Source organism: Periplaneta americana, chromosome 1, assembly GCF_040183065.1.
Source record: "Periplaneta americana isolate PAMFEO1 chromosome 1, P.americana_PAMFEO1_priV1, whole genome shotgun sequence".
Taxonomy (NCBI): Eukaryota; Metazoa; Arthropoda; class Insecta; order Blattodea; family Blattidae; genus Periplaneta; species Periplaneta americana.
The window spans coordinates 144,254,463-144,281,559 of NC_091117.1; the positions used below are offsets into that span (position 1 = coordinate 144,254,463).

Sequence of the window (27,097 nt, forward strand, 5' to 3'; positions counted from 1 at the left end):
ACTCAAAAGAATGAGCAAAAGTGGAATTTTGTTTTTACTTCTTGAATTCATTGACGCTACGAGTTCAATGATTTTAAAGTGTAATTCTGAGATTTCTTTTACCTTTAGGAATCCCAGAATGTTGGTAGAATGGGTGAATTAGATTTTTCAAGAGTTTCTGGAAAACGTCTCTATGTTTCCTTATAATTTCTGAAAAGCCTCTTTCAATGTTAGTTGTACAATGATATCGCCCGACGTGAGAAACAATCAGTTGAAAGACAACCAATTTCTTCGTAGACTTCATAATTAGAATTACGACGCAGTGAATCAGCAATCAAAGAGCGAACTCGGTTGTGACAATGATGGCAAAAACCCAAGACATAGGAAAGGGTTTCATGTTCGTCGCGTTTTCTGCAATGGGTCGAAGGTTATGCTGGGGAGAGAACGAACAGGTATCACATAACTCATCATAACAGCTTGTATCCATTGACTAATTGACTACTGGACTGATCCTTTTCATTGAAAATCCAAGAGTTCCCTTTTTTTCTAATGGGAATAGAAAACTATCTCTTTCTTTTCCTTTACTTAAGTAGTTGTTCCACTGATGAAAAGAATTTTCACGAAGTGCTTGTCGTAAGTTCTTAGTGTGAAGATTTGAAGAGTCCACTGCAAGAATGATGGATGTCACTTTCTCTTCGAAAATGAACCAAGACTGTCAATGCATAGCTTAAGACGTATAGAATGTACATAGAGAGTTATATGGCATTAACACTGATAGTCATTGTCCAGTAATGATCGGAAAATCATAGTTAAGCTTTGAGCACTAAGCATTTCAAACTTTCAATTGCTTCTCCTGAAAAATGTATTCCAAATGACATCCATCATTCTTGCAGTGGACTCTTCATTCTGAATGTTCGATGCTAAGCAATTAAGCTGGTAATATACTGATTTATTTCCTCCTGAAGATTCTTTGTGGCCGCAATGTGGGATTATCAATATATAAAAGACGTTTGCAGATGCTTATATGCTGAAGAAGGTCTTCCCATTGAATTTTAAAAATTCCTAGACCTCTTTAAAAAAATTAGTTTGTCACAACGAGAAATTTCCCCTCTCTCTACATTTTTACCAATTAATAGCTGGTGATAAGGTAGCTGTTACTGTGTGATGTAGGAAAATGCTTGTTTTTTGTACTTTCATTAATTTGCAAATCATGAATGATGACAGATAACATCCCAGGAGAGTGAGATACAAACATTATCAAAAACAAAGATAAATAAATAAAGGTAGATCTGGGAGGGGGGGGGGGCGATATACATATGTCTATGGGCCGAAAAATTCTAATATAATACTAATATTGTAGTCGCTGTGAGGGCAGTTTTCTTAATAATGACCTTGCAAAATAGTCTGTTAAGGAGTCAACAACTGACATTTTTATACTAATGATTTTTCTAAGTCACAAAAACTGGTAGCAGAAAAATCAGATTTTTTAATAACAAAAGCCTGTTCTTTTTAAGCAATTTTGCGGGATTACTTAGTATATTCGTACAGTTCTGCTGCCATTTATTGTGCGCCATGGTATTTCTGATTTGAAAAAACATTGAGTATCATATGTGCCGTTCAGAGCAGAAGTGGTGTAAGTCAAAAATGGGTATTGAGGGTTAAAGTAAACATTCTGTAAAATACAGCGCACAGTAGCAATTAATATTCAATTTATTTAAACTATTAGTAGTCAGTGGACAGCAAGGAGGACATATTAATTGCTACTTTGCGCTATATTTTAAAGAATTTTTACTTTAAACTTCAATACCCAATTTTGACTAACACCACTTTTGCTCTGAACGGCTCATATATTATATCCAGGAAAAATTAACAAAAATACAAAGCTGATAGTTGCACTCTGAAGACTTTTTTTTATACTAATGGTGGGTGCTTGACTCTTAGTCATTCACTCATATGAAGATAGTTATGTAGACCAATTTACTGACAGAGTCATTGCCCAGAGTGCGCCATAGGAGGGCAGCCTATGCTATACCTTCAATGAGATGATGATGGAGATTTATTGGGATGCCACAACGGAACCAGAGCTCCCAGAACGTGTATCTGGACCATGGGCTTGCTCAACACAAGTTATAAATCGAGGGTACATTGGGGATCGAACCCAGGTCACAGGATTGTATAGAGTTTTGTAGTATTTAATAAATTGCTAACAAGTCGAGATCTTTCCTTACGAGGAAAAATGTAATTTATTACAGTAAAATCCTTATCCCAGGACAGATGGTTAACATGAGAAAAGATATGTACATGTGTGTATGAAAACTGAGATAGTGTAATGAATAATGTCGGTCTTGTTAGTAAATATCCCTGTGAAAAAACTACTAGAGTGAAATGAGGCCTCATGCCTCTTGAATCAGCTTATCCTATTTACAGAAAACAATTTTCTTTCTATTGCAGATAGACATTTCCTTACGAGCCACCGTTATGGCTGAGGAGTTAGCGAGTCTAACTCCGAACCCAGCGGTCCCAGGTTCGATTCCCGGTCAGGACGAGTTGCCTGGGTGAGGTTTTTTCGGGGTTTTTCCTCCCTCACTCCTATGAATGAATATCAGGTAACTTTATCAGGCGATTGGAACCCCACTCATCTTCGCCACTTCCTTTCCTCCCTCAGCATCCTTTCCTCATCATCCCTTTTCTAGTTTTTCAGATCACTCTACCGGTGGCCTCCTGAAGCTGCTGACTCTCTCAATTGGCCTCCATGGAATCTAATTCAGCGATGTTGGATGGCTTCTGCAATGGCACCCGAGGCGGATCTACTTGGGGGAGGAGTTTCGCCTCGGACCGACAGGGGGGGTCTTGGGGGAATTTGCTAAAGCAGGAATGGTATATGAATTCTGTCGGCTGTACGGACCGGTCGTTAAGGTAGTCAAGTGATTAGGGCTGTGTGTGTAGGGGATCTATGGCATGCAACTCATTCCATATCGAGGGTTAGAGCAATAGATCTCAATAGGTCGCAGTGCTGGGCCGTCCGTGCCCCCCTCAGTTAAATTCATTCATTCACTCATTCAATATGAAATGAGTACTGGTATTGTATATTTTAGGAATGTGAGGCTGCATGGAATCAGTTTCTACCTAGTGGTATTTAAATTTATTAGTACCAACAGGTACCAGTATTAAAAATAACCGCAATTATTCTTTTAGCTGACAACTGATTTAGAAAAGTCTAATATCTCTGTATAATTTCTGACAGACGTTCCTAGAACACTTAAATAAGGAGATAGGTTACTTTTATTCCATTCAACCTCTCCAGAATAAAACAAGTTTTCCAAAGTGCATAATTAAAATAGATATATTTCCAACACACTTCCTGTGATACAATACCAATAATTACATGTGAATATGTACTTCAAAATCCACAGAAAAATCCCACTTGAAAATATAAAAGTGTGAAACTGTTACAGAGAAAAGGAATCTGAGAAATTTTATGCTGAAATAAAAGCTCTTGAGTAATAATACCTCTTTATATTTCAAATAAAGTCTTTCTTTAAGTTGAAACACCTGACAGTTTTTAACTGATTAGGTGTGTTTCATCTAAAATTAGTTTAGAACATAGAGAAAGTATATGAAATCATGGTATAACAAATAGAATTAGCTAGCATTAACATTAAGATTGTATGTAATATTCTCAGAATTATGCACGAATAAAGCTATTACATAAATAACAAAGGAACTGAAGCAATTGTGTTAATGTAATCAATGATGTTAAAACTAAAATTAATCTGCGTCAAATTATAGCTACGATCTATTATTATTATTTCAAAATCGGATCTCTTAAACATATATTTACATAATTTCGAAAATTATTCATATCTGTTTTTGCAAATCATTGTGGGCACTTTCACCAAATAATTCTTATGTTTTACCATATTCTATACTTTTCCATATATTCTGAACTTATATATTACAGAATGATGATCTTAAAATTAAAATGATATTTCATATAATTTCGATTAAATTATTAATTTTTATATACAAATTCAATAAAGTTTAATCATTAACTTCTTGCACTGATAAGGGAATAGTTATTTGATGTTTTCCAAATTTCAAACGAAAATTTTAAGAACATCACAGTCTGTAACATAACAATTATAAAATAAACAAAAATTATGTGTAATATTTATTTATATAATGTAAGTTTCGCTTTGTGGTAAGCTACTAATGTAAATTTATACATAATGCACAGAACTATGGTTACAAATTTATTTAGAAGCAATATGAAACGTTAATTAAATTTTGTTGGTTAAAGCCTAGATCATATATGTAACAGATAGCTCATCCCTGTGTTAAAATCGGCAGCACTTTGAAGAGAACAACTGCCAGGATCGCCACCCGTCCACTGTAAACGAACACGAGATAGCAGGACAGTCTCTAATGTAATTCAAATGGGAGTTATGATGAGACTCCTTATGTAAAAACTAGATGGCAGCATAGTAAACCTGACAAAAGTTGTTACGGTCAAAGCCTATAAGGCCGAGCAATCTGGGTATTATGATCTAGGGTTAAAGCAAAGGTTGTTTTCATATTTTGTTAATATCACAATTAGCATCTCAAATCTGACTGTGGATATCGGTCACATTATCAGCAATCTTATACAACAGATTAAAAATTAAGCTTTTACATAGAATTAAAAAAATTAGTACCTCGTTTAATAAATGTTGCAAGACAACATTACCATTATGAAAGTTTCATTTAACAACTGTGTAGCTGTAATTCTGTGACATTATGCAACACAACAATTTCGTGAAAAGAATAAGATTTTAACAAACTTTACGTTATAGTCATGTATATGTATGTATATCAAATAGTTTTGCCCCACTTTTTCTTCCTTTTTTGTTCTGTATAGAGAAATGCTACTTTTTAAATCACAACTTTAATATATTGAATATTGTAACAGTAACAACACTTATGAAAATTCTGGCACAGGCAGTCTACGAATAATGTTTACTCTGAAAAGAGTTTAGGCAATAACAATAATGTACACAAAGCAATAACGATCTTTGTGTAAAATAGATGAAGGCACCAAAAGACTGACAAACACATTTCATTGTATAGGTAATTACAAATGTCACGAGTTTTGCTGACAAAATCAATAATTAATGTCATTTCTATGACATCTGAAGAAAGGAAAAGATTATGTGCATTTACGTACCGGTACAGTGCCACAGTTGACTTTAATAATAAGCATGAAAGTTGTGTTAGGTACTGCATAACTGACATAGTAAGTACATCTGGTCACATTTTTATTCTTACATAAATTCTTGTTATAAAGAAAAATGTGGAGCATAACTTTCGAATTATTGACTATCATACTTTAGTTGTATCCCTCAGCCAACAACTAACAATACTATCACATCAAATATTTTTAATATAAACTACACATGATAGAGATCTATAACTATAATATAAACTCAACATAAGAAACAACAAATGGACTGTTGTTTTCCATGCACAAAATAACATTTGAAAATATATTAGTAGTGATTCTCATACCAACTTGACTTTAAGACGCTTCAATTAGAACATCAAAGCTTGCAGCATCAGTTACAGACAAAAAACATCCTAGCAAAGCTACATTATTCATATTCATTATTAGTGAAGAGCAAAGCAAAAAGTAGATCTTATTAGAGTAAAAATTAACATTGAAAATATACATAAAATTGCTAGTGAAGATATTTAATAAAGTCTAACACTTTCGCAGAGTATTAAAAATTATTAATCTGCTCATGAGAGGCAGCCAGTTTTCCAGCCTCTGAGTGAACCGTTCATAAAACAAAAATAATTCCAAAGAATACAGTATGCCGTTTGTCTGTGACATGATTTAAAACCTATAATGAAATTTTGAAAGAAGAAAAGTCTGGAGATTGTGTAATAGTGTAATATATATATATATACAGGGCCGCCGAGAAGGGGGGGCAAAAGGAACGAGTGCATATGGGCCCGTCAGATTAAGTGAGTCTGACTACTTTTTATTATCACGAATAATTATTCACAGATACATACCAGTACTATAAAATTTTGTAAGAACATTTGTTACATAAATATTACATATTAACTCAAAAATAGTAGAATTAATACAAATCACCACTTCATATGTAAATATTTGACATTATATAATAGAATATCGGTTTCCTGCATTAACGTTCACTGACACGACAATTGAGGCCCCCAGCATTTGCCTGAACTATGTTCCCATCGCTTGTACTGAACACGTTCAATTATTTATTGGCTTGTCCTTCTTAACTACCAAACCCCCGCCGGCCCATCGCAATATACTAGTGGACTTTCTCAAACCGAAGTCGCAGGATACGTTTCTTTTTCAGTACATTGTATGTTTCGTGTCGAAACTTTCGTCTTTCTGTTGTCGTTTGTCTAGTGAATTCTGTTCATTAGTGTTACTGGTTATAGTTTAACTGCACAATGAACAAGTACATGCATAAGTCTGGAGCTAAGAAGCACAAGGGGAGACAGAAAAAATTGAAAGATAGTAATATGGGTGCTAGACTGCGTGAAAAATATTATGAAAATATTAATAAAGAAGTCAGTGATGAGCCGAAATATTTAAAATCAATTCATGCCTCTAATTTAGGGCCAACCCCACTGAAACCTATGTATCTCCTAAATAGTCTGAGAGAATTAAAACTGGATACTTTATTTCCAAATATTTGTATAACCATTAGAACATCCTATACAATTCTATACAATTCCTGAAAGATCCTTCAGCAAAATGAAGGAAATAAAAAATGTATTCAGATAAACAATGTGTCAAGAACGACTGAGTAACCCTGGCTCCTTAGTCTGGAGAGCGATTTTGCTAGGTCTTTAAATTTTGATAACATAATTGATGATTTTGCATCAATGAAGTCAAGGAGAGTTGTTTATTGATGTTGGACATCAAGTTAGAAAATACAGGTGTTTAAGAATAATGTTTTATGAATATAATATATTGTGCTAATGTGAAGTTTTGCTAAAAGTTTTCAACGTAATAAAAGTATATATTTTTAAGTTCGTATCTGTGTATGGGATTATCTTTTATTTATTTTGCAAATAATTATTATGGTTAGAATAACTGGTAACTTGTAATTGTTACTTTTTTTTCAACGGAGGTCCGAGTACAGTATTGCATAGGGGCCCATAAAATCTGTCGGCGGCCCTATGTGTATATGTGTGTATATATATATATATATATATATATATATATATATATAAATCATTTCACTCTATTACTTTTTACTCTTAACGGTGGAACCAAATTTAAGTACAAAAAACCACGAAGATAAAAAAAAAAAAAATCAAATTTGGTAAATTATAAAATTAAAGACTATTTAATAACTCACTGCAGTCATATAATAGATTACATTTACATAATCAAAGATTACTCTTTAATAGTCTCTGTGAAACTATTCCCTTCACGTGTAAGGCCAAGTACCTATTCTGCTCTGGTTCTAAGTACATAATACAAACTAAACGAACGTTGAATTTAGAACTGAATTTTCTCTCATTTCTACAGTCACATCGATTTTCATGGTAAGAATTTGCTAGAGATAACTTTGCAAAACTCCCACTGCAAGAACCCCTACTTGTTAAGTAGGTTTCTAATTAAGCAGACACCATCGCAAATGGATTTAATACACGAGTATACATTCTATGAAAGCAGTACAAAATTCTCAATACATTGATGAGCTTCACATGAACAACTTTTAACAGTGTAATTACTACTGAGGATTCCAAATTTTTATAATTATATATTAAGTTCTCTCAGAATACTAACAATTCTCAATGATTAAAAGTAACCATAACTCAGTTATTGAGAAGTGGGAGGAGAAAAGACTGCAACATATCTATCAGTGTTCATAAATTTATCCCCACACTCGAATCAATTTGTAGGTAGTATAAATATACTCTCTATGAGCTGTTTAATACTAAGCAAATGTAGTGAAACTATCATAAGCACACTTGCTAATCAAACATTATTGAAAACTAATAATCTACTACATGAAAGTAATAGATTTAAAGATTGACTTTATGTTTATTAAAATACGGTATTTTAATTATATTTAGAGCTTGAGTAATATTTGTTTGGTATTGAAATGAACAAAAAACTGTGATTTTATTTACAAATTAGCTGAAAGTAAATAAAATTGAAAGATTGTAACAGTAAATATAACTAATTTAAAACATAATGGATACTGTATGAAAATAAATAGATCATACTGTATACGGAGACTTGAAATTTGTTTACACAAGAACATCTCAAGGAGAATAAAAGTCAAAGTTGTCTTTCCTGGAAAAACATACACAAAGTCAGGCTTAAGACTGGGGGAAGGATAGAGGTAGTTCATATATATATTTTTCTTATGAATGATATTCTTTGTGAAATTTTTCTTTTAAAATAAGCCTACAGTACCTACTTAATAAATTGTTTAAGAAAAAAACGATGTGCAAATATATATGGGAAGTTAAAAAAGGATGGTTACGTATAAAATTTTAAATAAAATAGAAAGGATTGTGGCAGTGGTACTCAAACTTGTCTGTCATGGTCATTTTTAATCTCACACTTAACTTCAAAGATTTCATTAGTAATAGGACATGGCACAACACAACACAACACTAATATACAATTTACCATAGAATACTTGGCATATAATTAATTGAGACAAGTGTATTACTAATAATTTACTTACTGTCACGTGATTCGAAGCTTATCCGGTACCAGACTGTAAAATTATCACTAAAAATTTTTGGGTTATAACTTTAAATTGAACAGGGATTAAAAAAAAATTGACGTACTGGTACACATTTGTAAAAGATAATTTATGATATGAAGCTATTCAAGAAGAATGCACACACAAAGCTAAATGTTAAAATCTTGAAATATTATATCAACGAAATTCCTACTAAATTCCATAAAATAATTATGTACAGTAATTATTATCACTGTTTACACAGTTGTTCTTCAGAGATGAGACACAAATCACTACGAAAACTTTATCTGTAAAGAGATAAATACGAATGTACTGTTTTGTTACACAATTGTGTACTAAGTAATAGTGCATAAAATAGGAAGCCACGATTAGTTTTAAGATTTTTATGTGGACAGCAATTTGAGCACCACTGAACTTAAGTGCATATGTTACGACTAAGTGTTCAACACAGAAATTTGTTAAGGATGCCCAAACAACTTAAATGGAACACTCTAAACAAATGCATTTCACAATAAAATTCTAAAAAAGGAATAGGCCTACTAATTTTTGTGCTGGTGTTTCATTTAGGGATGTCAAATAAATTCAAGAAACAGAAAAATGTGATTCTAACGAAGTATAGATTATTGTGGAAGGATCAGACGTTATGTGAAAGCCAAATTGTGAAAGTGCGGACATTTAGGCCTATACATCCTTAACTAAAGAAATGGACACATTCTTATGTCTTATTTGAAGACATTTCTTCATAATATAGATTAAGACACAATCTGAATGTGATTTTTTGTAACATCTAAAATATAGTTAAAAAGTATAAATGTTCCGAACTTACCATTTATATTATTTATTTCAAAGTGCAGTGTAACAATATAAAAGCACAATGTAAGTGCACTATAATTATATCAAAACATGTTTCAACTTCTGAATTATCATTTTATTTTCACAAAAACCTGAACAACAAGTTGTACTTTGGGTTAAACAGCTAAGAATAAAGACACAAATATTGTAATATCTCACGAGAATTATAATACAACTAAAATGCTGCTAAAAAGAAGATGGCTAATAATAAATTCCACTTACTGGCATAATACCTAAAGCACTGCTACGACAATTTCACCTTCAAGATAGTTTTATTATATTTCATGAAAACTAACATTTATCGCCTTCCAAAAGTCCTCAATAAGTATCAGACATGGATCTAGTTTCCTTGTCCATTCTATTTTCCTCATGAATCAGAACAAAGGAAAGCCTTTGTTCCATAGCCAGAACTTAAGCAGCCTACAGTTTCCAAACGACAAATTTTAATTTTAATTCCACTCTAATGCAAGTTATGTATTTACATAATGGAATATAATATGTAATATGGACTACTTTTTACAACTGGATATAATACTATAAGAAGTACATTCCATTTACACTACGGGACAATTCTAGCTCAATTCAGGAACAGTAAAAAATACTGAAGCCTATAGAAACAAACAGGAAAAACGCGATTAGACAACTCTCATATTTTCAAACGAGTTTTTGTCTAAAGAGTGAACCTTAATCCCCACAATCTCGACATACTTCACATCAGAGTGTCAAAGCTAATGACAGTCAACAATGACTTCAGAGTAATATCACTGACTTTAGACATTTCTCTATACGACATAAAACTCTTACAAAAAATTAAATCCGTGGCGTGACAGCCCATGAAGGGTCAAGACTGACCAGCCAGCTACTGCTCACGTCTACATGCCCCAGCCAGAAAGAAGGTATGATGTGATTAGCACAATGATCCCCTCCCAGCTGTTACAGCTAGTTTCCATAACTGGATTTTGTTAGCTCCCCAAATTCATCACGATTCTGGGTGGGCACCAGTCCCATCCACTGGCCGATCTCTCATAAGAAAATTCCTTTCCAATGAGGATTAGAACCGGCGTGCATTCCGTAATGTGAGTACAGTCATAATTCCTTAGACCATGATGCTTTAATGTATAGGGTGACCAGACGTTCTCTTTTATCTGGACACATCCTCTTTTTTAGGCCTTTGTCCGAGGTCTGGGCGGATTTTTAAAACATCAAGGAATGTCCTCCTTTTCGTAACTTGTATGCCTGATATTTTGAAATTATCTGATTTGACGCCTTTTTCAAGTAACTTGCCTGTTGATGGCAGCAACATCGACAGAATATACTCTTTGCCAACGAGCATAACTTTCTTTCCTCCTCCTTGTTAAGATCGTTGCTCACAGGTAGCTTAGTAAATCGAGAAATGTAAATCTAAATAGATATTTTCTGTCCTCTTTAATAATTAATTATAGTTCCCTTGACTTTCACATGTAGCTAACTGTAAAATCATTATTATTAAGTTTTTTCATAATTATTTTGTAATAAAATAGATATTAACATAGCTACATATTAACATAGCGAGATATTAACATAGCCTAAATCTGTACTGTAAATGTTTTGTAATAAACTAGATATTGACGTAATTTAAAGTATAATATAGGCCTAAGCCTAAATCTAGGTATACATATTTTCCGTCCCCTTTTTTCGAACAATGTCCTCCTTTTTGAAGCTTTGTGTCCTCTTTTTTTATCGATGTGAATCTGGTCACCCTAACAATGTGGGATATAAAATCCTTCAGTAATGATATAACCCATTTAACATTACAGTACTGCATATAAAAATGCATAAACAGAAATAGTAAAAAGGATCAAAATTGTTAATACTTTTTGACACCAAGTAAAGTGCAAGATAATTCTGCGTATTTTCATAACCAGTTATAATTTTAGCAACAGGCTGGTGTAATTACTTCCATACTTAGTCATTTAGTGAATAAAGAATTTACTTTATAATATGAAGTCAACTTTGCATACACTAAGAGAGAAACTGAGACTGAGAGGAGTAAGGCAACTTTCACGAATTTATTTAAATAAAATGTAATTTATATGGGTACAAAAGTGATGTATAAACAAACCACTAATTACAGTAACTCCAGTTATTGTACTTCATATAATTTGATTCCTTATTAAATCACTAGATGTACAAACGCTATAGTGAAGTCAATCGAATACATCTCTTCATCATATACATTTCATACTATACCAGACATGGAAGAAGTTGTGCCTCATAAGACAGTGCCAAAGGGTATAAGACAACTTGAGCGAATCACTGATTTGCAAAGTTATGGCAGAGTATAATCACTGAGGTCATGTGGCTAGCAAGTCAGCAATTCAAGACTAAACTCTTCCTGCCAGAGTGGGTGGTATATAGTCCAATCTCAGTGGACTTATTATGCACAATCTTCCTCCACATTCGGTATAACATGTCTTGTACATTCTCATCTAGTAATATGTTGCAAAAAAATATACACACTGGGCCGTGTTTCCTTCATATTTCATCAGAATTAACAGACGAATAATTAACACATGGTCGATAATGTTTCTCCCTGATCCTTGGAAAGAAATCATACGATATTACCGGTACTGAAACTGTTGAAATATGATCTTCCAATACTTCGTATACAGACCTGCATTCTGAAATAACGAAAGTCTACATATTAACAAACAAATTCTTGGTCATTAAATCCTGTTAGTACCATAATAGTTTTTTTATAGTATAGTGACGGATGTATAACATAATAAGTTCTTATACATTGTAATTGTATCGTTAGTTTTGGTGTTAGGAGTTCATAAAAGACTCTCTATAAATAAAATGAAATTAAACTTCTTGAAAAATAACATATTACCCAAAGAAATGAGGTAATCTGGATTCAATGTAAGGCATTCATTGTTATCAACATTTACCCACATGGGGTTGAATACATAATAAAATTACCTAAGTACCGGTAACTTTGAAATTACAAGTTAAAACTTTTTAAAGTACTTCTCATACATTTGCTAACGAGGCCAGTATGGATACAGTAACACTTAAATACATAATTATTTAACTGTATGTATCAGTTTGAATGCTAACTTATTGCAGAATATCTCAATGCATGTAGGATTCAAACATTCATCTGCAGCTCCAAATGTCAGCAGTTATTTCAACATTTGGTACCAGTACCATCCCTGCTGAAGTCAAGTGTTATCACGTTCATGTATTTCTTTATATCAAATACAATATTACCACCAATGTTAACTAACATCTGATCAAAGAGATCATTATTATCCGGGCAACATATCATATCCACTACTCATGTACAATCCAGTGATCATTATTTACACTGAAGTACCTACTTGTCTTGCAACGATGGCAAAAAGTTATTGTTATAACAATTTTATATTTGTACATATGGTAACCTACAAGAAAACAATAACAATAGCAATGATTAAACAAAACTAATTAGCAACTGAAATTAGTACTACTTGTCAAATATACAATGAATCAATTGTACTAAAACTATTATTTATCTTTAACATATACTTAGTATGTTAATTATATGTTACGAAGTAGGTACATTTCAAACTACGTTCATTAACTTTTTCTCAAGCTCTAATATACGTAGTAAAATAGACTTTACTGTTATTTTATAATGCTTCAGCAATGGCACAAATTCAGTGAGCATGGTCTGAATGGATGACTGCTTATTCTTTTGTGAGATTTAGTTCTTCTCTGTCTCTTGTTCAACGTGGAGCAGGTTTCAATAACAGTCTATATCTCTCCACTGATTGATCTGAAAATCAGATTTTTAAAATGTAATTAATTCAACACATAAGGGTATGGGAAAGAAAGGGGAAGGGGGAGGCCATATTGATGAATATAACACACTGGATTTCGTAATGAATATGAGTAAACATGTTTGGTTAAATCATTCATCTTAGACTACAATTTAAATGTTAATATCGTTCTACATTTGCAAGTCAAAATACTGCGATGTTTAAATGTAAAACATCCGCTAAGTTAAAAATAACTCCATGAACACAGGAAATGAAATGAAGTCGGCTATGGCATGGTATTTTATAACTCATGCTTTATGCTCTATATGCTGTTTACTCTTTTAAATCAGAAGTTGTCTGTTTCACAGAAAGGGTTCCATATATAATTTGTTCAGTATGTCTATGCATGTATGTATGTGTGAATGAGTTATATAGTGTTTTCGAAAGATAAAAATTTATCTCCAGTTTGTGTGTTGAAACGAAGCTAAAAACTGAAATTTAAAATTTAATTTTTTATGAATAAATAAGTGAAAACATGTTTAAAGAAGTGGTGTTTTCAAGAATATGTAATTACTAATTCTGTAGTGCTCGGGAAAAGTGGCACAAGTCAAAAATGTTAATTTTGCAGGAGAAGGAAAAAAAACTGTCTTCACACTGGTTTATGTCGATTTGATTTTTTTCTGTATAAATTGAGCCGTTCATTGGGTAATAAGGTTTAAAGTAAAAATTCTGTAAAATACAGCGCAAAGTAGCAATTAATATATCCTTCTTGCTATACACTGACTACTAATAGTTTAAATAAATTGAATATTAATTGCTACTTTGCGCTGTATTTTATAGAATGTTTACTTTAACCCTCATCACCCATTCTTGACTTATACCACTTTTGCTCTGAAACGGCTCAATTATTGTAATGGGAGAAATACTTATGTCCCTGTTTCCAAGCGAGCAGATGTTCTATAGCTTGTCAATAAATTAATACAAAATGTATGTGGAAACTGACTAATGCCACTTTTCCCAAGCACTGCAGAATTCGCCTTCCTTGTGGTAGGCCCAGCTTGGTGGAGATTAGGAATATCGAAATTGAGAAACAGGAAGGTAACATAGAGAAGGATATCTGTTCCCTTTGCAGCATGGGAGAAGACACGTTCCATGTAATATTAGCATGTCAAGAAACAGGAAATATAATAAAAAAGTGGTTAGACAAAAAATTGTTGAGTATTAATAGATATGTAGTCTATAAGTAAATACGTAGTACAGTAAAGTTAACATAAACGAGTTAAAAAAAATTAGGCAAATTCTTAATGATAATGAAGATGAAATGAAAAAAGAATGTTAAAACTTAATGATTTATTAATCTGATCTGTATTGTGCGAGTTCTTTTTTCCTTGTTAGATAATGATGTGGTGTATCGAATATTAAGGTATAGGAAAGTGGTTGTATTTAGACATTAGTGTTAAATGATTGTGTTATGTTTGAAAAGTTTGGTTTTGTTATTTTTAGTAGGTTATTTTACGACGCTTTATCAACTGTTGTCGTCATCTAGCATCTGAATGATATGAAGGTGATAATGCTGACGAAATGACTCCAGGGTCCTGTGCCGAAAGTTACCGAACATTTGCTCTTAACGGGTTGAGGGAAAACCAAGGAAAAAATCTCAACCAGGATTTGAATCTGGGCCTGCTCGTTTCACGGTCAGGCATGCTAACCATTACTCCACAACGGTGGAAGTTTATTAGATTACCAGTAGTTTTAATGATATTACTAAAGTGAAATTTCTGTAGGAGCTACACGTATATATGTCATAGAGGAACAGATATTTAGGCCCGACAATAGTCAGGTGAGGTGGAGTAGCAGGGAAATGTATGACTTAGCATAGCAAAATAAAGGTATACCCTAAAGTAAGGCAGACCTGGGGTAATATTAAATTGTAACAAGTCTGTCTTACAGAAATATGATGGGTGAATACGGCATAAATATTCCTATTCTATTCGAATTAGTCTTCTTTGTAATTGCGTTAAATTCTGCAGATTAATAAAATGAAGACATTTGAAGGGTAGACGGGAAAAACGAGCAATGTCACATTTCCATTAGGGGGGGGGGGATAGTGATCTATTTCAGTATATTACTGCAAAATTTATTGATGTTTCTACTTGAAATGAAGGAAATGATGAATGTATCCGTGGTTTTAATTCTCCTTTACCACTTTTAATAAAAGTAACACTGAAGTTTGTAGTAATGCAGCGAATTAGATACTGGTAATGACATCACCCTTAAGAGCATTGTGACATTGTTCGTTTTTCCCGTGTACCCTTCATTTGTAAATATTTTACAGAATAGCGAAGACCACTTCTTTTTAATATTTCTTTCAACAGATAATTTATTTAGACATATTTCGTAATATAAACTTATAAGAAGAATAAGACCTATAACTAGAAGAGGGTTATTCATAGATTACAACAGACTAGAATAATGAAAGTCGATTTCTACAGTGTGTAAATACTCATGGATGCAATGTGCTTACCTTGCAATATTTCAATGGTGAACATGGCCTCGTCCTTGATATTTCGTACAACATCGTCTGTGATGAGAACATGTATTCCTCCCGGTCCCTGAACATAGATGTCGTGTATCTGATCTGGTGTGATGCCCATCATCTGTGCCAGCTTGCTAGCCATCTCGGCACACGACAGGCTGTCTAGGTACAGTGCATGGTACACTGCACTTTGTTCCACACACAGGTACAGAGTCAAGCGTGGGGCAATGGCCCTGATCAAAAGAAGCACAAGTGTGAACGAACTTCTTATTACTTAAACATACAAAACTTCCCAGTCTAAATAACTAATTATTTAAATTCAATTCAATTTAAACAAAAACACGTCAATTTAAATATTGAGAGGGAAGTCTGAAACAGGCTTAATTGCATTTTAGGTTTCACCTCCCCCCCTCCAGCCACCCCCTTTAGAAATTTCAAATGGCACTCCTACTCCCCCTGGTAGAGGGGCAGAGAAGGCCTGACGGCCTTATCTCTACCAGGTTAAATAAATAAATACTACTAATACTACCGGTACATTTTTATACTTAAATATGGAAGAGCATTCAACTGTTTATACATCTCATTCATTTATTTCACATCTTTTTTTTTGTATCGTATGCCAGGAATCTTAAAACTTGTGTGATAGTTGACAGCATGCTTTGTAATGTCTGTATTAAAACTCGTGGAATAAATTTTAACACTTGCTGTAGTGATTAGATTTACTGATTTAAATTGTAATGTTCTTTAAGTTGATATTCATTAATTACAAGTTCATCATGACATAATCAATGCATTATTATTGTGCAGTGTTACTTAGACCGATTAGCTAGCTTCTAACTACCAAATCGACCATTTCCAAACATGGATCTCTATTTTAAAATTGTTCAGATTGGTCACCTCTACCACTTCTAAAAGTCTGTAACAAAGTCACAATTATACTTGTATTCTTAATTTTTTTTATTTTATTTAAAGTAACTTACTTATTTAAGTAACTTACTTAGAATGAAGAGCATTGAAGAGGCGAATTCCATCAGCCAAACCGCAGATCTGAATAAGATCATCACGGGAAAGTCTCAAGATGTCTGCTCCAGAGAAGCTGGCAAACACTCTTAGGTATCCTCCAAATCTATTTGACTGCAGCCACTGTGCAGTTTGCTGGGCAGTGGCCTCACTTGGAAGAGGTTGGAGGTATAACTGCAAGAAGCAAAAGTCAATCATGAGTCACCATATCAAGAATACTTCCTAGCATATCCACAAAGTTACTACATTACAGATGAAACTGTAAAGTACATAGAGAAGTGATTGGGTGTCAAAAGAAACAAATTTCAATTTGATAATTAATATCTATATAAAAACATACATTGATAATATGTCTAGGTGAAGCAACACAAAGATGATGTCCGGCAGGCTTGGAGGCAGCACCATCACCAGATTTACGATGCGCTCATAACGCAACCGGGGGGGGGGGGGAGGAATTAATGATTTATTCTTAAAGACAGCCAGACTGACAATCAAAACAACTTTCGAAAGCCGGAACAGCCAACAGATCTAAACCTCGATGTAGATATTGTAGATAATGATAACAAAAACATAATACACCAGTATAAAAAAATAAATACAAAATTAAGAACGTGGCCTTAAAATTACGATAAAAATGAGCAAATATGAAATGATACTTCTAAGGGCATAGCATCATACTGGAGCGCCGCCGGATGTGTTCTTTAACAAAACTTGTTCCTTTTGCCCCTTTTATCACTTCTCAAAGTCTGTAACTAACTTACTTGAACGTTCTGCATATTTATTCCCTTATTTATGGGATGCATCATAATCTCACTTACTTTCACGCAGATAACACACATTCAAACACCAATTGTTCAATCAGATTTTCTAGTAAACAAAAACCGTAATATTTAAGAGATTCTATGATAGTAATCGCGTTTTCCCTGCTATCATTTCACATCAGATGAACTCACCATCTATACTTAGGGAATCCCATGGATGTCTAAAACTCTAGCTATATTACAGGGAAAACAATCAATAAGTGAAAACCTTTTCCAACACTGTCTCAGTCTATTACCAATAAAATTAGGGCCTACTCTTGGTACGGTATTGGCGGGATTCTAACCAAAAGCTGTACGGTACTCATTTAGCCAGGATCTATGAAATGAATTTGAAAGGGGAAAGAAAGGCTAGCAATTCATTAAAATTCATTGAAATTATCCTTTATATTTTTGTTTCAAAATGTTTAGTTCCATTCATTTCGCACCAAACAAATTTTATTTTAAAGTTAATACTTAACCAAAAAACTTCACTGATACTAGCAATTATAATTAAAACTATTACATGAAATATGCAGAAAAAATATTTTTATTTACTTCGTTTTAACGTTTCTTTCTGCGTACAAACTTAGAGATTTCATCTTCAGACAATTATGTTTTTATTAAGACATTATCCTAGTATTTCTTCACAAGAGCTTAATGAGAATAAACGGTTATCTTGTAAAAACACGAAGCTGAAGTAAAATATGAAGTAATATTAGAGAGAGATCAAAACAGTATCTAAGAATGATGATGTCATCAGCATAGGCTATAGCCTAAAGCTTAACAGTGATGTTAAATTGAACAGCAGCGGTAACCAGTGATAACCAGACCTTGCTGGGACCATGTGGTTATAAAAGCATATGTTCAGCTTGTACACAAACAAGAGTTCAAACTCCAGTTAGCGTCATTCTTTCAACTTCCAATCTCATTTGCCAAAAGATTAAAAATATAACATGTCTTTCATAAGTATATAGCGAATAACCTCTGAACTTCCAGATCATTTTGTTTAAGTGACTCTTATCGTGTACTGTATTCCTAATCTCTTACTTTTTATATTAAAAATAAAAACTAAGATATTGGTGCGATTACAAAGAAAGCGTAAATTATGCTCAGTATACATTGCTTGGAATGAAATATCGGTTTTTCATGTCAGATACCCAGGTTCAAATTTTGGAGAGTCTAATTAAAACTGCAGTTGACAAAGATGATCCCACAGTCTAGTACAGTAGAACTTGGATATAACGACATCCAAGGGACCTTAAAAATTATGTTGTTATAAACGAGTGTCGTAGTAACCGAGATTCACATTATCAATCTAATGAGGTGGAAAATGAAAAATAACAAACTTAATTAGACTTATTTTAGATTTATGTATTCACTTTTAAGCCTACCATGAACATAATAAAATACACGTAGGCCTACAATTATAAATACAGTATTCTGTATTAAAACATTTTGTTCAGTACTCGCCAAACTAATTTACTTAGGAGTGAAGTAATCAGTTATTTTACTCTGTTGTCTCGTACTTGCCCAGTACACACTTTCTAAATTACATTCTATGTTCATAATTTCAGTTGCAATTTCACTGCTCCCTTCCCTAGCTTCATAGAACATGTTCATAATTCTAATGACTTCTAAAGCGTCACTCACTTCTTTTAGTGCCCATACTGCGTTAAAATGCGTGCACTTATTGAAAACTTCCTGTCGAAACTGATCTAATACCGTATGAATTCGGGCAGGTTACAATGGGATGGGGAATCCGCCTGCATTCAAGAGGTCTATGACAGAAGGGGACAGTAAAGAATTTGTCAGGGTCAGATTTCAACACAATATTTCTTAAAATACTTTGGTTCTTAGAAAATCTTATTCAAAACTGAGGTTGAAAATAACGTTATATGCGAGGTAGACGCATATACGTTTGTCGTATTAAGCAAGTTAGAAAACCATATGTCTTATGGGGAATTAGTTTGGACCACAGAATATTTGACGTTATAGGCGAGGTGTCGCACAAAACGAGGTCGCTATAACCAAGTTCTACTGTATATACAGTCACGAAGCTTGAGTTGTGAGGGTGCTAGGAATAACAGACTGTGCCAGTACTATTTCGCAGTCTGTAATGAGGCGATATTAGCGATCCTAGTGGTTAGCAACTATCTATGGATGCATATTTACTACGTATTGAGCTTCGTGACTGTATATACTAGACTGTGATGATGCTGGGACAAGTTTTATCGGAATACTCCCATTATTTTTGCCACCACATTAATTTTTCAGCTCCTCCTGCTCTCCCTCCCACACTACAGTCATTGTCATCGTTACCATTGAGGAAAACACTTCCGAAACGATTGACGGCATTAATTTGTTTGCTGAACTTGTTTGTTTGGTTTAACATCCGTAACGAATTATGAAGATCATAAACTAACAAGGGAACTATTAATGAGCAGGGGCGGCTCGTCCTTATGTGCTACAGCACAATGATAATTTTTGCTCAAATTATGTACTTGTAATACCATAGTATTTGATCTCTCATTTGACAATTTCCCGTGGCTATGTTCATGACGCGTTATAGTGTGTCTAGTCTTCGCTCTTCGCTCTTTGGTGCCTCAGGGGGTACGCAGTGCTACTCAAAACTCTACATGAGAATGTACACAATTAATGCGCATGTGCGAAGCTGCAATCACTGCTCTGATTGGCTATTTTTACGCGGGGAAGTGCTGTAGTCAACTTCAGCACAACACAGCTTGGAGATTACAAAAGTAAAGCGTAACGAAAGAATGCTTGTTTGTGGAAGAACTCGGAACTATGTACAATGTATTTGGTAATTCAAGTGTCCGACTGCTGCTGCCATCTACCTTTCTTTTTTAGGTTCCTCCTGAATCAGTCAGCAAGCGACAGAGAATGGAATCACAGAAAATTGAAGCCAAGAAAGTATGTGATCGTATAATTCAGGAAACTACTTATCGTTTCCAGTCTTTAAGCTATCTAGACGCAACAAAATTGTTAAACAGCAAATTTTTGACAATTTTTCGCATTATTTTCCTTAACGCAAACTTGAAGTTGCTGTCAACAGCTATACTATACTGAACAAAAGAGTGTTAAATACACAATAGGGAAGACCCGACTTCCGAACTGTAGATGACTGTTCAATTGTTACAATACATAGTCTCCAACAATTTACAGGATCCATTCTGTGAAGTAACGAAGTTGTTAAATATTTTGGTTACAACATAATGACCACTACTGAGCCAGAAAGATGTTTTTCTTGCTTCAAACGCATAAAAACGTTTTTAAGGAACACATTGTCTCAGGATCGCCTCACTTTTCTTGCAATACTGTCAATAGAAAAGAGAATGATGTCCAAGATGGAGGGGTTTAACACCAGGGTAATTGACAAGTTCGGCCGATATAGCGATTGTAGCACACTCATTATTTTGGCCACCAGCCGCTGCTGTTAGTGAGTAAAGTTCATGTCGAACCTCTTCTCAATTGAGGTCCGTTTTTGCAAAACTTACTAACTGACAAAAAAAAACAAAAACTAAATTTTACAGGAGAGACAAAACACTATAATAAGCAAGTTTTGCTGTATCTCTCACTTACAGCAGAAAGCAAGTTTTGAAAAAACGATCACACTTTGACACACTACAATGAAGAAAAATAACCCAATTTTACTAAGACGCTTTGAACATCATGTAGAGGCCTGTCTTATGTTAACGAATCCATCAAAATCTCAATTTTGCAAATTTTGCAGTTAGCAAGTTTTGCAAAAACGGTCCTCAATTGCACATTTATCTTCACAAAAGATAGACAAAAATAGAAAATTAGCTGCCTATGCCAACTATAAGGTTGTAAAATGGAAATATGAATAGAAATTACAAAAAATTTAATCGACTTCGAGTAGAAATTTCTCACTTGCTGGCACAGTGTGTTGACTGCACAGCCTTGCTTCGCATGTCATGTGACAAGGTGGGGCGAAGGATGGAAACAATTAACTACTCTCTCCAATTACACGCCATTGTATCTTAACGAATGTGTCTCCAAGTTCTCACATTCTTACAGTTAATATAGCGCAGATAATTTTTAGATTTGTTTTATTTATTTATACTTGCGGAGTTAAGGCCAGAGGGCCTTCTCTTACACTACACCAGGTCACAAAATACACAGAAGCAGTGAATTTAAACGAAAAGTGAAAAGAACAAAAATACTAAGATATTAAAATATAGTGACAAAATTGAGACAATACAAAATGAAAATAATAACAACAATACAAGAAAGTAATACACAGATCTATAGATTGAAATAAAACATAAGGGACTTAATTAGTACAAATAGGTGAGAGGAGAAATACAACCAGTGGCGGTACGTCAATAAGAGCACAAGAACACGTGAACATCTTGTTTTCATTAATGCACGATTAGTTTTATTATTTAATACCATATTGACGTAGTGGGGCTGTATAATATCAGAATCGAGTATTTTAAACTTCTCGCATCTTGCATAAACTTCTTATGTAAACTTGGCAACATGCGTTCACGTACAAGCCGTGCTCTTTTCAAGAAGGTTACAGGAATTACACGCATGCGCGGGAGAAAATTGTCTTTCGCTGGCCGCTTATGACTCGTCAAGAGCACAGAGCGTTAAGTGAACAGTGAATCTATCCTACAGATGTCAGATACATCGATGCCTATCGTTCACGTGCTATATCTCGAGGAGGAATTTTAATAGTCTGTATTTTAGCCTGTAGGTGTCAGCATTTCTCACTGTCGGAACCGTCTTTGGTCGGAACGTTTACTTTGTGTGGATGTGTTTACAGTGCTGCTACGAGAGTGTAGTTTGTGAATGACCAAGCAGTTGCCACAAGGCGGCAGAATTTAAGGGGCGCCATTTTTTGCCTGAAGAGCCTGCGAAACATAGCGAATTTTGTTACGAGTGAGGAAAAAAACACTTTAAAAATCGGTACTTAAAATTTTTATCACATAATTCTAACGAAAAAAAATATACTGATAAGACATTCGAACAAGTCCATTTATTTCCTCACAAACAGCAACACTGTTCCAGAAAGTAACCAATTTAAACTAATGTGCATTTAGCATAAACATGATTAACATAAATGCGGTAAAGATGACAAATGTACTAGCTTCGTAATGTTTTATTTGCTCCTTGTGCACTGATAAAAACAAGTAATACTCTGGAAACTATTAACTGGGTCATCATCTACTAAATAGGCTAATTATCCTTTTTGAAGATTATCTTATCGCAGCCACATTTCTATATTTAAACATTATTCTTTCAAAACCGTACTATTTATAGTAATTTCAGTGCACCTTGTATCTCGAAGATAAGTGAGTAAATAAGATATGATTCACCGAGGGATTAGACAATCAACGAGCTTCTGTTCACTGAAATATTTTTTATACAGGGACATCATTTTATTTTTACTAACATTTCTAATATTAACCTGCTATACCTTTGGATTAACGATTAAGAACCGGAAACACCGTTTGCTACCCCCTTCCACGACTGGAGTTCGATGATGCTGGTGTAATATACAAACAAATCACTTTACTAGGTATAGGAGGGAAGAAAAGTAGTTCATCCATTTACGTAAACTAGGAAATATCGTGATTTTGAGTTTGATAATTTTCATTAGGTTTTTGTTTAATCAAAATACAGTACAATATTAACAATGAGTTTTTTTACTCACGAACTGAGCTTTCCATGCGGACGTATTCATTATGCAGTGTATATTATACTGTCTACAGCACATTAGCGTACACTATAGAGAATGAAGTTAAATTGAAAAATAATCATAATATGAGTATTTAAACACATTTTTGAAAATGGTGGTCGTTCATTTCGATACAGGCTTCAGTTCTAATGTGCATATTATCGCACTATAGACTATTGTACGTAATTCCAATTACCAGGTTCGTACTTCGTATCAGGAACTCATGTTGAAATAATTATGTATCTACTTACTCTATAAAAGAGACCTTACGTACTGTAAATTCAATCTTCACTTCTGCCCGATCCGAAAAGATAAAATTACTCAGACATGCTATCTACTGTCCGTCCAAGTGGTTACGTCGCAGCGTCGCAGAATGGGAGGAAATCACGTGACAGTTAATTACTTAACGAGGCCCTTTTATTTAAGTTATTTTAAACAATTGTATGGGTATAATATTTCGTAGACGTCCAATTCCTAATAGTAATTAATGTTCTCAGAAAAGACAGCCCAGCCACTAGCATTTACAGAGAGACGAATAGAAGTATGTGGAGGAAACCGGGATGCGACGTAGGCAAATGGAAAATAATGCTATATCGAAAGCTCTTTCGTCACTGGAAAACGCGAACATATTTTTGGAACGTACCGTAAGGCTACTATGACTGTATATGCGGTCTTGGATCTGTGTGGAGGACGGTTGAACTTCATTAGTAGAAGGGGTGGGAGTGAAGTAGGTACATTCAAAAACTCAGATACAATAAAAATTGAAGTAAAAATAAAATGATGTCCCTGTACATTTAAATCGTAAATGTATCCCTGCACATACCACTGAGAAGCAGGGAGGTAGAGCTACTTGACTTTGATAGTAGGAGCACCTCACTCTGGCAGTCCTGCACTAGCAAGATCCGACACTCCATTTTATGTAAGAGTGAATGTATTTTGGAAGCTATGACGCGATGAAATTTTCTCCCCACATCAATTTCTATCCAGAGTTTTCACTCTTACATACAGGTACATATAATTCCCAGAAAGTATTATATGTTACATAGATGTCTATATTATAAGTGAATGGAGAACTCGAATAAAAGGAAAATAATGTTGCAATTATGTTTACTATATCAGAAGAAGATACTACATGACAGGACAGCGTTAAGATATATGGATCGCATGCGGAGACTAAGAGGAAGGCAGAAAATAGGAAACACTGGAGAATGCTGGGTTTGCAGTCTGTCCTTGGCCAGAAAACTGTAAGTGAATGAATATCATTGTCACAATAATCATAATCATCAACGTCATCGTCGCCAACAACAAAAACAATCTGCTGATTAGGTCATAATAACATATGTTGCGCCAAGATTCAAGGTATTGTTTGTCACACCTTCTGTATCTAGGTTGTTCAATGTCTCTTCTGCGTCCGAATCGGTAATGTGATGCCAATTTTGAAAATGAATTACTGTCCATTCTTTGTAACTGTCTTTAGTTCACATGACTAATATTTAAAACTTGCTAGTTTATAACGCTAACAATTTACACATTTAGGAATTGGTACCAACTCTCTTATAGTAAAAATTCGATAAATGAAAATAATACAATTTTGTTAAAATTTGTCTTTATTTCACAACACAAAGGCCATATTAAAAAGTCTACCTACAAAATATGGACTTTTATAAAAGAGTTTATTATGGAACTCGAGAATGTAGAGACTGTGTATTCAATTTCAGCACGTCATCTGTCACAATTGTGATATTCAGACAAAGAGAAGAAATGGAGTCATACGAGTAACTCATAACATTTTATATCCTTTTTTTCCTATTAAACTATTGGTCTTTCCTTACAGAAAATTTTAATTTACACAATATTTTTAATTGTATGAAAATTTTAATGGAGAAACTATCTACGAAACAGTTTACATAAAACGTTTTATTTCCAATTAACTTTTCTTTTTAAAATGTATATGTGTTTTTACTTCTAAGACTTTTATCGTGCTTGAAATTACTGTATATGAACAACATTAATATAGACTGGTCTAGGATATTTCGGATAAAGAAATATACGAGACTTACGTAATTTCAAGGATTTCATTTATTTTATTTTTAGTTGGTTATTTAACGACGATGTATCAATTACGAGGTTATTTAGCGTCGATGAGATTGGTGTTAGCGAGATGGTATTTGGCGAGATGAGGCCGAGGATTCGCCATATATTACCTGGCATTCACCTTACAGTTGGGGAAAACCTCGGAAAAAACCCAATTAGATAATCAGCCCAAGCTGGGATCGAACCCACGCCCGAGCGCAATTTCAGACCGCCAGGGAAGCGCCTTAACAGACTGAGCCACGCCGGTGGCTTTATTTAATTATGTCCATTATTAAAACAATAAATACAACTTTAGTTAAACCAGTTTAATTAATTCACATTATCTTTAACGTTTTTCGTCTAATGAAATGAAGAATGTGACAGCTTTGATTTTAAACGCAATTTTGAAATATGACAGAACACCCCGCTATTATTTAAGCATACATGATATTACCATCAGGGACAATAAACAATGGCGTTATTTGTTCTGCGTTGCATAGTTCGCTAGATTTATTAGCCTAGTTGTCCATAAACTAAGGTAGCTGACAACTTTGTTAACCTTATGCAGTAACTGCTATTTATACCTGTGGCCGGTCAGCGCCGTATTTTAAATACTGTATATGCATATTTCCTTACAGTACACTGATGTAATAAGTGTTGTCTATTGCCAAGGCAACATGAAATGATTCAGAAGAATCTGAAGTAAATCAAATTACGTAAGTATATTTCCCAGGATAGTTTATAGTGTTTTTTGCATTATGTCATATTTAACTGTTGATTTCCTGAATACAAAGTTGTTTCTTACCATTCCGAGCAAAAAAAAAAAAAAAAAAAAAAAAAAAAAAAAAAAAAAAAAAAAACACGTGGGCATCCAAGGTAGGATGTTTATAGGAAGGTAGGTATTTTAGGACATTGTGAATTATTTATGCAACAACTTGTGAATTTATATTTTTGATAATAATAACGTAACTACACAGAAATGAATAATTTTACAGCACACGGACAATAAGAAATAAACATAAACGGGACATTATTTTAGTCGCAAACATGATCTTCAAATGCACGTCTTTGATGAATGATGCAGTAAAAGAAACATAAAAAATTGTATCCGCATGGACATGTTGGAGTATTGCTGGGGACATAGTTGCGCAGAATTCAATAATTCTCCTCTTTAGGTCGTTTAGATTCTCTTGTTCTTTTTCAAACACCAGAGACTTGATGTAATATCAGGAAAAAAAAAATCAGTGGGGTTAAATCGGGGTTTCTAGAAAATAATAATATTTTGGACAGATATTCCGTTATCATAAATGGGCCTCTCTTATATTGAACGCATATTAAATGCTCAATCGACTCCACACGCATCGTCGTGTCTCTACAGACATTTACAGGAGACGCAAGCCGATACGGAAACCGCTTTGCATAAGGCCTGAGTGCGTCGGCAGAATTTTGAAGGGTTGCGCCATACGATAGTCTGTGTACTCCTTGTTCATGAACACACCAGCCATAACCACACGACGAGTATGTTTGCAAGCAAGTGGCTTCTAATACGAGTATAATGTAGCTATACCTACAAT

General features: G+C 34.0%; 1 protein-coding gene across 11 annotated transcripts in view; it reads right to left on the reverse strand.

Annotated features, from left to right (window-relative positions):
• Positions 1–3,304: 3,304 nt before the first annotated feature.
• The window catches only part of gem (transcription factor CP2 like gemini), a 506,340-nt gene continuing 482,547 nt past the window's right edge, over positions 3,305–27,097 (reverse strand). For all 11 annotated transcript variants that reach the window (XM_069828902.1, XM_069828883.1, XM_069828892.1 and 8 more), the window contains 3 exons: positions 16,903–17,099; positions 15,894–16,138; positions 3,305–13,386 (listed from right to left, as the gene is read on the reverse strand). In XM_069828902.1, the coding sequence (XP_069685003.1) occupies positions 13,337–13,386; positions 15,894–16,138; positions 16,903–17,099 (492 nt within the window). In that variant the 3' untranslated portion in view covers positions 3,305–13,336. The remainder of the gene's footprint in view (positions 13,387–15,893; positions 16,139–16,902; positions 17,100–27,097) is intronic.